The sequence below is a fragment of the Stegastes partitus genome, unplaced genomic scaffold (assembly GCF_000690725.1).
Source record: "Stegastes partitus isolate 25-593 unplaced genomic scaffold, Stegastes_partitus-1.0.2 Scaffold1843, whole genome shotgun sequence".
Classification (NCBI taxonomy): domain Eukaryota; kingdom Metazoa; phylum Chordata; class Actinopteri; family Pomacentridae; genus Stegastes; species Stegastes partitus.
Genome location: NW_007579574.1, coordinates 100,941 through 112,647, shown reverse-complemented (window position 1 = coordinate 112,647; position 11,707 = coordinate 100,941). Strand labels below are relative to the sequence as shown.

Genomic DNA, 11,707 nt, shown 5'->3' with positions numbered 1-11,707 from the left:
TCTAATTCTTACCACCTTTTTTGTTTTTGTTTGTTTCATGGAGGCAGTGATGGCTTGGAGTCGTCTTGTCGCCCGTCTAGTTTTGGACTAGAGGCCTACAGAGTGCCAAGGGAGACAGTCCCACTGACAGAGACACTCACTCTCACACCAACAACCATAAACTCCACTCGCCTTCTGTGTCTGAAGCATCAGAACAGCTGTGTGAGGACATGGAAAGCAACATAGACCCTCGCTGTCTGCACAACCTCTCCTACCACCCCCGATGGCAGCACAGCTCAATAAAAGTGAAGAGAAAAAGAAATATACGGACAAACAGCTCCAGCGGGTGTAGTCAGTTTGAATCAACATCGTCATCATTGTCATCAAAGTCGTTATCATCTAAACCACAGTTGCCATCATCCACCATACAGCACACCAGGAGATGGAAGGGGAACTGGTTTCTTTTGCCCTTACTCATGATCTCATTTTTCCCCTGTCAAGCCTGGGCAACTACTTTTAAGATGGCCCTGGTTGGACCCTGGGCATGTGACCTCTTATACTCCAAAGCCCTCCCAGACTTGGCAGCCCGACTCGCAATCGCCCGCATAAACAAAGACCCCTACCTCAACAAAGGCTACTGGTATGACTATACGCTGATCAATGAGGACTGCAAGTCATCCCGTGCCCTTGCTCGCTTCGCTGGGTTAGACGGTTATGGTGCTGCTTTCCTGGGCCCAGCCAACCCAGGCTACTGCTCCTCAGCTGCTCTGTACGCAAAAGAGTGGGATGCTGGGATTCTCTCCTGGGGCTGCCTCAAACCCAACATGAACCAAGGTGGGATGTATCCTACCTTCCTGAGACCACTGCCACTGTCCTCCCATGTACTTTTTACTGTGTTGCGGTACTTTCGTTGGGCGCATGTGGCCATAATATCGCAGGAGCAAGATGTGTGGGAAGCTACAGGACAGGAGTTGGCCTCTTCACTGAGGGCCCTTGGCCTGCCTGTCAATCCCGTGGTCACAATGGAGGACAACAAGGACGGGCCTCGGAAAGCCCTGACAAAAGTGCGGGAAGCAGACCGGGTCAGAGGTGAGTAGTATAAGACCGAAAAAACAGTTAACAGAAGAAACCTCCACGAGTCATGCAAATAAACAGTTTTTTAACCTTATCTTTTCTGCAGTGATCATCATGTGCATGCCATCTGTTTTGATTGGTGGCCAAGCTCAGTACCAACTTCTGACAACAGCCTTGTCTATGCGTATGATCGACCGTGGCTACGTGTTCATTCCCTACGACACCCTTCTGTACTCACTGCCCTACAGAGATGCCCCATACTATATGCTAGGTAATGACACCAGGTTGCGGAAAGCCTATGACGGTGTTCTCACTATCACTATGGACTCTGGAGAGCGCAATTTCTACGAGGCCTTCAAAGATGCTCAGGACAGCTATGAAATACGTAGCAGCACTCCACCAGAGCAGGTAACACTCGTTGTTTATTAGGAGATGATAGGAAACAATGACAAGTCATGAAGGAGAGCAAAAAAAACAAAAAACACTTACACAACTGCACTGCTGTTTTCTCTGATAGGTTTCTCCATTCTTTGGCACCATCTACAACATGATGTACTTCACAGCTATGACTGCTGAGCAGGCGCGTGAAAATGGAGGCCGTTGGGTAACTGGTCAGATCCTGGGTGAAAGTACTGGTGGCTTTGAATTCCAAGGATTCAACCAACCCTTGAGATCTGGCAGGCATGGTGAAGGCATGCAGGCTCCCTATGTAGTGCTGGACTACAGCGGAATAGGCACCACTCTGTACTCCACGCATGCTCTCCATGCATCTCATACAGATGGCAAGACGGGGGGCTTGAAATATCTTGGCCGTTCTATCCATTTTGCAGGCAGCACTCCCTACAAAGACTCAGGTTGCTGGTTTAGCCCATACTTTGCCTGCACTGGAGGTGAGCCTCAATCAGAAAATATAAATAAGCTGTTGTGGTGTACATTGCTGAGTTTAGAGCATTCAAACTTCCTGTCTTTGTGTGTTTCTCTTCTCTTCCCAAAGGCCTGGATTCAGTCACTCTCTTCTTTATTTGCCTTTTGTTCATTTCACTTCTTGGATGTGCAGTGAACATATTTCTTCGTCTCAAGTAAGTCGGAGCAGGATGCGAAAATAATTATACTTGATTCAGTTGGATTTTGTACGGTTTCTAGAACATATCATGATTGTTGGTAATCCTGTGTCTATACAGACGAAGTGGTAGGGTTGGCTTCAGCTTTGGTGGAAGTAGCGGTGGATCAACAAAGGTAGTCCTGACTCTCGATGATCTCGTCTTCATCAACACTCAAGTCAGCAAACGGGTCAGTACTGAGTTGAATTAATACTGACAGTAACTGTGGGTTTCTTCTCTCTTTGTGCCTGCAGTTTGCAGCAAGTTGAATATTGTACATTGTTTCCTCTAAGCTCATCTGTCCTCTTTGAACTCTGTGTGTGAGCAGAAGCTAAACGATGAGAGCATTATGAAGAGCCAGCTGGATATGAAGACGCCTCATCATTCAGTGTCCGGTCGCAGCTACTTAGCCTCCACGCCAGACAGCTCCAATGTTGCAGTGTTTGAGGTGAGGATAGTCTGACATGACTCATTCAAATAAACTTTACCGATTTGGAGCGCATGACTCATGATTTGACTGTAATATTTGTTTGTATTAGGGGGACTGGGTCTGGTTGAAGAAATGTCCCGCTGGAGCTGTGTCAGGCGTCAATGGCAGCACTGAGTTTGTCTTCGTCAAGGTAAATGAATGAAACTAAAGTTCTTTACTCAAACTGTTTATTTTGTCCTAACCAAAGGCACATGAGTCCTTATTACAAAAACTAAATCTTCATTGCAGCCAGAAACCAAGTAGATTTAGTCATCTGTAATTGAGAATAAGGCAAAAGTATTGACTGGTTACAAAAATGACTCAAGCACAGTGATTGACATTCATGTTTCTGTTATCTTCCTCTCAGCTCAGAGACATGAGGCACGAGAACCTCAACCTGTTCCTGGGGCTGTTCTTCGACTCGGGCATCTTTGGTGTTGTGACCGAGCACTGCACCAGGGGCAGCTTGGAGGATTTGCTCAGCAATGAAGATGTTCGCCTTGACTGGATGTTCAAGTCTTCTCTGTTAATGGATCTGATCCGGGTAAGACATATAAAAAAATAACTCACTCATGCTTTTTTTTCTCACATCACCATGTTTTGCATCACTTAGACATTTTTCAAAATCTGTCATCAGGGGATGAAGTACCTGCATAATCGTGATATCATCCATGGGCGACTCAAATCCCGCAACTGTGTGGTAGATGGCCGCTTTGTGCTGAAGGTGACAGATTACGGGTTCAATGAGATCTTGATTGCCCAAAGCATCGACAATGATGACGAAAAGCCAGAAGGTGGGGGCATGTGCATTCTCACACTTAACATTTTCAGACTTTGTTGGTGCCCATTTACTTTTATTAATGGTCGCGCAACTTTTTTCTCGAAAAGATCTGCTTTGGACGGCTCCTGAGCTGCTGAGAAGCTCGAGTCTGAGGAGGAGGGGCACTTTCTATGGGGACGTCTACAGCTTCGCCATCATCGTGCAGGAGGTCATTTCTCGCTCTGCACCTTACTGCATGCTGGACATGCCCACCAAGGGTGAGTAACTGCTCCACTGCATGTGCTTTTTACTAGCAGTGACATTCATAGTTTGGTGGAAAAACCTGGCTGCACAAAATCTGTCTGTTTTTGCATTTTTGTGTGTGTCTAACATTGGTGTCTGCGCTGCTGTGTTGTTTGTGCTCACAGAGATCATCAATAAGATCAAAGAACCTCCTCCTTTGTGTCGGCCTGTTGTGTCCGTGGACGAGGCCCCGCTGGATGTGATACAGGTCATGAAGCAGGCCTGGAGCGAAGAGCCAGACAAGAGGCCGACCTTCGAGGAGCTCTTCAAACAGGTAAAAACAGTGAAAACACACGTGTTCGTATGATGTTTTGGAGAAAGTTGGACATTCTGATGCCTCCTTTTTATTGTGTGATAGTTCAAGAGCATCACCAAGGGAAAGAAGACCAACATCATCGACTCTATGCTGAGGATGTTGGAACAGTACTCCTCCAACCTGGAGGATCTGATCAGAGAGAGGACGGAGGAGCTGGAGGTGGAGAGACAGAAGACTGACAATCTGGTAGCGCAGATGTTGCCCAAGTGAGTGTCCAGCAACTTTTATTGACACATGAAAGACATAATTAAAATGCAGTGTAATTTTCTAAGTCATAAATATGGAGGTCTGTAGCGCATCAAGACAATTCCAATAAAACGTGACACAATTCCAATTAAATGTGACGCTTAAATGATGCTCCTTTTACTGCCTCAGAGAGGTCAAAGGTCAGAGAGCATCCCTGAATCCTGTGATGATTCAGTTCTCAGTTAACTGCTCCCTCACATACAGCAGTGGTCTGAGGTGTTGTGCAGCGACTCAAAAACACAGTGAAAGTATTGTGAGGTTGTAGCCGTCAAAGCGCGTTTCTCAATATTTCTTTTACGTCTTTCCTCCTTTAGTCATTTCTCCAACTTCTCCACCAGAACGTGATGGTGTTTTTGCCTTGTTTAGCAAGTGTGGGAACACTTGGAGTAACATCACAGTGACGTGGATGCGATCAGACAGTCAAACTTGCCTAAAGCAAACACTAACATTAAAATTCTCTTTAGATTTTGCTTGCCTATACCAATTATTCTGTAGTTTTTCATGCATAACTAAATGTAAAGTGATGTTTAACTTCAAATTAACAACCAGATGAAATGGATCAACAGTGTTTTCTGCTATTGTATAGTATTGCATCCTGGTAATGCATCATAGTCTATTTCTACTAGTATGTCATCTTAAGAAGATTTTTTCTACAAGGCCTCCCAATTTGTTTACATAGTAAATGATGTGTGTCAGTTTGTGCGACAAGTCAGCCACCTCATTTTGTTTCCGTTTATGATATGCAGTGCAGATCATCAATAATGTTTCTGTCCCAGACAGACGTTAATTGCTCTCATCCGAAAGTTGGATGCTTTAGCAAACTCAGCTGTGTCCTTCATGTCACTGAAATCAATTTAGCTATAGCTTATTAGAATCATTATATGAGGTCATATAAAAATGACAGCAGTCATTTGAAATAACTCATCTGCCACAGAGAAGTGACTCTCCTGTAGTAAACTGTTAACTGCAGATTGAGAGGACAGTCTCATCACACAGTGTCAGTCATGTTGTTAGAGATGACATACTGCCTGTTTTGCAGTGGTCAGCAATAAAAGTTTGAGAGAAAACTGTAGAATTACCTTTTTAATCAAATTAGAGAGGGACAGATATGTCTGTTAAAGTCTTTGAAAGTGTTTCATTTGTTACTTTGAACAGTTCTTGTGAGAAAATCAGCATCTCTGCTTAATATGTTCTCTTTAGGTCTGTGGCCCAGGCGCTGAAGACTGGCAAGCCCGTCAAACCGGAGCATTTCAGCGAGGTCACGCTTTACTTCAGTGACATTGTTGGTTTCACCACCATCTCAGCTCTCAGCGACCCCATCGAGGTGGTCGACTTACTCAATGACCTCTACACGCTTTTTGATGCCATCATCGGGCTGCATGATGTCTACAAGGTGAGGGCTGGAGGATCTTGTGTCTATCTATGTAGTTATATACAGCATCATGAGATAAACTGTATTATTATGTTTAATCTATAGGCCACCTGTTTCACTTTTTTATGTTTTTGATAATCAGTGTTTTGAAATATTATTCATTGTTTTTATAAAGTAATTACAGACACAATAGATCTGTTGTAGATCAAAAGAAACCTTTATATTTATATAGTGATGTATAAAATGATTTTAGATAAAGTCAACGACCAGCATTGAGTCGAAATAACCCAGTTTTAGCTCTGCTTTACTCTGATAATAAATTACTTAATGTATTAATCAAAAATTTGTTTCATTTTTGAAACAAGTTTTTCTTTTTCCCTATTGAACTTTTTACACAAGTTGTTGTTGATTTTGCTGAATCTGAGTGTATCCATTTCATTTCAACTCATTCTATTGCCACTATTTATTACAGCTTTTCTCAGCGGCTTTGGTACATTTCTCGAAACATCCTCGAGACATGTACCAAACATTGACATTTGCAAAATAGTAAGAGCACCATGGATTATCTGCAAAAAGCAGTTACTTGCTCAAAATCCTTAGTTCATCTCTCAAAACTAAATATCTGTCAATGAACATGTCAGTGGCATCAGAATGACAAGTCCCTGTGTCAATGTGTACGAATAAGACAGTCAGATTGTTTAGTCATGTTGTCAGTATAACAGTGAACTCTGGAGGGATGTTCTGATATAAACTATGGCTGAAGTTTTGATGACAATTATTGTAAATTGTGAGTTACACCTTAGTGTATGTGGGAGATTGATTGCAAGAGACTGGACAAGATTCACATTTAGGGTTTGTACTGTGATTTGTTGACAGACCATGTCATTGCAATACAGAAAGGAAAAGACAGCACTGCACAGCATCAAGACAAAAACAAAAGTAGAAATGTGAACATAAGACAGTCTTCTTAGGGAAAACTGTACATGCAGTGCTGTAGGAATTACAGTACAGTCTTTCTCTATACTTGCCAGTTGATGGTTCATAAGATGCACCTTTGAGCTATTTCAGAAACCTGGTCTATCATTGGTTTATCTATGTGATGCTACACACACTTTGCTTTATTAGAGAAATTCAAGATTCACCTGGGAGCAACTTACCAATTCAGGACAGATTTAGAAAAAAGTCTAATGGAAATGTATAGAAATATGCTTTGTTCAGCCATTTTGCATGTAAAGACTTGTGTGATGAACTAATGCCTAAATGTTGTGGGGGTGAGACAATTCAACAGAGACCTATTATAATCCATTCTGATCAACATGATGTAAGCTATAGATAATGTAGGAAACAGCAGAGAACTGTACATAATCATTTGCATGGATGTACCAAAGCATTTAGAACTTGTTCAAAAAAATGAGAAACTGCTTTTCTGATGTGCACAAGCGACACAATGATGTGAAGATTGAACAAGTAGTTTTGAGAATCCTGATCTGAGAAATGAACCAAAGTGACTAAGAAAAACTGTAAGGGAATTCCTTTATAATTCCTTCCTGTATTTATTTTTATTGTAAATCTTGAACTGCTGAGAGTAGGCAGTATGTGTATGTGTGTTCAACTCTTCATTTTTATGGCACTCAGGTGGAAACTATTGGAGATGCCTACATGGTGGCCTCAGGTGTCCCCACCAGGAACGGTACCCGTCATGCTGCTGAAATGGCCAACATGTCTCTCGACATCCTCCACTGCATCGGGACCTTCAAGATGCGACACATGCCTGAGCTAAAAGTCAGGATCCGTATTGGCCTGCACTCTGGTGAGTAATATGTTCATCCCTCCTGTGCTGTGATAAACCCCGATCAACGTGCTGCAACATCTTGAGGCAGCATATGGACAACTGTTTACCGTAAGTAATTACTTTAAAAGTCGAATCCAGGTGTACTGAGTAATATGGCGGGAAATAAACCTAAACTCCATTTCAGAGTCAGTTAAAGTTAATTAGTTGCAGAGGAATAAGAATGCTGGAGTACAAGCTGCTAAGGCAAGGAGGTATTTTTACCTCCTTTATCCTCGTCTGGAACTTATTCTTGGACCAGTGAAACACTATCCACTTAGAGTGCTGTCATCCAATTAACACACTGCAGACTCTGGATTTTTCTAACTCTGTTCTATGAATTTCTTTATGCACACAGAAGTGGTCGGGCACAGCTTTAATGTCACATACTGGGAAAAGAATTCTGAACATTTGTTGAAAGAGATTATTTAGTCTGTTTGAAAAGAGATGGAATAAAAGCTGTTCAAATGGAACAGAAACCACAATGTAAAAACTTCACACACAGTATCCATGATATAAGATGCTACCATATTTGAAGCCCCTGTAACCTCTGTGTGTGTGTGTTTGTATTCTGTTTGCAGGCCCAGTGGTAGCAGGTGTAGTCGGCCTTACGATGCCTCGGTACTGTCTCTTTGGAGACACTGTCAACACGGCATCTCGAATGGAGTCCACAGGGTTGTGTGAGTGTCTCATTGACAGTAATTTAAACCAGACAGATGCCTGCTTACTTTTATACATTTTTTTGAAATTGTAATAGTGGGTAGGAGACCAGGTGTGTGGCAGTTTGTGTACACGCTGCTTGAGGCTAAACAGGGCTTTAAGAGAGCAGTCCCTACTAATCCTTTAAGACTATCAACAGAATTAGAGGTCAATTTGAAGTTTCAGAATAAATGTCGTCAAAGACCAAGTTTGCCTCGGTTAGCCTCTGCATGGTGTACAAACTGACTGTAAACTTGAGCATTGGATATTAGGCACACTTGAAACTTTTAAACATAAAAATCAAACTCTCACATTTGATGGAGATCATTGAAGATCCATCCATCCATTATCTATACACTGCTTAATCCTCACTGGGGTCACGGGGGGGCTGGAGCCTGTCCCAGCTGACTTAGGGTGAAGGCAGGGCTATCGCAGGGCTACACTTACAGACAGACAACCAAGCACACTCACATTCACACCTACGGACAATTTAGAATCACCAATTACCCTCAACATGTTTTTGGACTGTGTGGGAGGAAGCCGGAGAACCCGGAGAGAACCCACGCTGCACAGGGAGAACATGCAAACCCCACGCAGAAAGATTCTGGTGCTCCCACCGGGATGCAAACCAGCAACCTTCTTGCTGCAAGGCAACAGTGCTAACCACCAATCCACCTTGCAGCCATCATTGAAGATAATACTGAAATAATGAAGTATTTACTGGTTAAACTGGCTGTTTCAGTGTAATTTACTTTATCTAAACAACAAATATGCACTTAGGAAGGACTAAATATATTTTTTACTAAAAGGAGGAAGCAGTACTGCATAATTTGCTGCCACCAAGTGGCTGAATGTCAAAATGGCAGCTTGACTTCTGTCTGGTCTCTCAGATACAGATCATTCAAAGGTCCCATATAGTTCTCCTTTACAGGAAATTAATCAAAGTCTTACATGTCCCTGCAGTCTTGACACTTTTTTTCAACTTAAAACACTGCAAAGATGGTTCATGTCACCATGACTGTATAACCCCTGGTTTTAGAGCTATTCTAAACAGGTTGTTTGGCTCTAATGAACCTCTGTTGTTCCTGCCCCCTTCAGGAAGAACACGATGGGTCACAGTTTTAACTGGACGGCGATTTGTTAGTGAGGTGTAACATCGCACCTGGGTCAAATATTTACTGGCTTGTGAACTAGTTATGGGGGAGCTTGATTAATGGCAGAAGTAAATGTTTTCATATCTTAACAGCTTTTGCTTTACACTTCCAAATTTAAAACAATCATAAAATGTAAAAACATTAAAAGGATCTCCACCATGTGGGACCTTTAAAATGTGGGGAAATTTCCTACAGACCAATAGAGTTTACATGTACTCCTGATATTAAATCAGTTTGTTTTTACCAATATGAATCCTTTCTTTTGTCTTTTCACAGCTTACAGAATCCATGTCAACCAAAGCACAGTTGATGTCCTGAACAGCTTGAAGCTGGGATATAAAATAGAAGTGAGAGGTCTGACGGAGTTAAAGGTAAATAAAACCAAAAACGACACTGAACAGACACATGACGTCCTCTGGCTCTGCAACATCAGCAAATGAACGCTAACAATGAATCATTTGTAGGGAAAAGGAGTCGAGAACACTTACTGGTTGGTGGGAAGGGATGATTTCAACAAGCCTCTACCAATTCCTCCAGACATGGCAGGGTAAGAGAACGTTTTGGTTAACACGTGCATAAATGTGATTTTCCTGATGTAGTTCTTGCATTACATTCACACTGTATAAGTTCAGATCATTGCAGCATTGCTTCATGTAATGCAATGGTTACGTAATGTTATGGTACATGAAACGCTGTATTTTCTCTTACAGAGGAAGCAATCATGGTATCGGTTTAGATGAAATACCTCCTGACAGACGACAGAAGTTCCTTGATCGACAGAAGAGGATGGGCTAGGCTGTGGTTTTGTCACTGATATCCAGGAGCTGAAAAGTGGTATTTTACACACAGATAGATGTGTCAACGAAGAGCTGAACGTGCAATACCAAACAGCAACAGCTATACTTTGTGCTACACTCAAAATGAAATCCAGAACAGTGTGATTGGAATTCACACTTCTTGCATTCATCACAGTTACTTCTACACCAACAGATTTTTTTCTTGGATATGATCATTTTCCTCATTCATAGCTTTAGCACATTTGTGCCACAACAAACCCAATAGCAGGCAAACTGTCTGCACTGCACTTCTCTAGTTTCTTTTTATACCAAAAGTATATAAACACAGCATCTTATGCATACCAAAGATAAGGTTCAGGTCCAAAACGTGTTGTTTAGATGACAGCAGTCGCCTAACAGAGGATCATTGTTTCTACAAAAACCATGTGTAATGCTGACGTGCTTCATGTACTGTATCTATTTGTACTGAACTTTGTGCTTTGTAGAGATATTGCAGAGATTTTGTCGTGAGCACCCCAAATGGTGGAAGCCATTACTGCTCGACTATTCATCTCAGTTATAATACAGCCAATGCTGGACTCACTTCAGAAGCATTAACCTTTCACAACAACACAGAATGAATACATCAGTACATTTCTTTTTCAGTGTTTCAGGCTGGAAAACACCGCATAGGTCAGTCAGAGTTGCTTTAATAGCAACATTACAGTTCACACATTTAACGATTCAAGCCATATTATCCAAAAATGGTCCAACATGTGTTCAACAAAGCATCTGGTCTGTTTATTTAATATTTGATTTCTTTATTAATATAGATTTTGAAAAAAGAAATACAATTTCTTTTTGACCACTGAGTCTTTTAACCTTTTATTCCATTACTGTAATAAGCCTGTTTGAGTTGATTTGACTGATAGGTCTGTTTCATTGTAACTTATCATTTAAGCGTATCTTAACACAAGAATAGCCTCTAAAGTTTAGTTCATGTGACTTGTTCCAATTGTGATTATAAAAATACAGACTGAACTAGGGGCCAAAAACATCTGTAAAGCTGGAAATATAAAATTGCAACTTTAAATAATAAATATTTTTTTGCGAAATACGTCACACAGCTGACATGATAGCGTTCTTCCAAAGACTGACTTATCATGTGCATCCGCAGTATGCTCCTCGCCCTAATGATGTCATGATACCACAGACAGTATGTATTGTTTTTAATGATGTGTGTATTGCTTTTAACGTTATGCTAACATTTTCTGCCACGACCTAGAAGATGTAAGCCACATGTAAACGAGACCCGAACCACTGCTCACTAACAACAAAGCAGCTCCGCTATGGTTTCACTGACAGTGCATGTAGCCTATTACTGCAACATGCTGCATGCATGGCTGGATGTACTGCGCGTTCAACAGGGTCTTACCAGGATGGCAATAGAAAGACCTTATTTAATACAGTATGTCTGTTCTGCACCAATGCACAGAATGTTTGAGTCAATTGACTGAATGATCATCTCCAATAATATGCTTCAGCAGATTAAGCCTTTTCATGTGTATCGCCATCTTCTAGAGGAAAAATGTCTGTGTGTGTCTGAGTTTTCCAGCCATTATCTTCTGTTT

General features: G+C 41.7%; 1 protein-coding gene across 1 annotated transcript; it reads left to right on the top strand.

The window, feature by feature from the left end:
• The first annotated feature begins 209 nt into the window (after window positions 1-209).
• On the top strand, window positions 210-10,095 carry gucy2d (guanylate cyclase 2D, retinal). The gene is made up of 18 exons (XM_008302603.1): window positions 210-1,068; window positions 1,160-1,461; window positions 1,571-1,943; window positions 2,048-2,132; window positions 2,235-2,343; window positions 2,482-2,601; window positions 2,693-2,773; window positions 2,990-3,166; window positions 3,260-3,416; window positions 3,511-3,660; window positions 3,811-3,959; window positions 4,044-4,207; window positions 5,448-5,640; window positions 7,255-7,429; window positions 8,029-8,127; window positions 9,577-9,671; window positions 9,765-9,847; window positions 10,011-10,095. The coding sequence occupies exons 1-18, from the start codon at window positions 210-212 to the stop codon at window positions 10,093-10,095; spliced, it is 3,456 nt and encodes a 1,151-aa protein (XP_008300825.1).
• The last annotated feature ends 1,612 nt before the right edge of the window (window positions 10,096-11,707 follow it).

Excerpts from the sequence above, each read along its gene's own strand:
- gucy2d (XM_008302603.1), top strand. The coding sequence starts at position 210 with ATGGAAAGCAACATAGACCCTCGCTGTCTGCACAACCTCTCCTACCAC. Across the intron at positions 1,069-1,159 it reads GGAAGCAGACCGGGTCAGAG|TGATCATCATGTGCATGCCA; the intron begins GTGAGTAGTATA and ends TCTTTTCTGCAG. Across the intron at positions 2,602-2,692 it reads CCAATGTTGCAGTGTTTGAG|GGGGACTGGGTCTGGTTGAA; the intron begins GTGAGGATAGTC and ends TGTTTGTATTAG.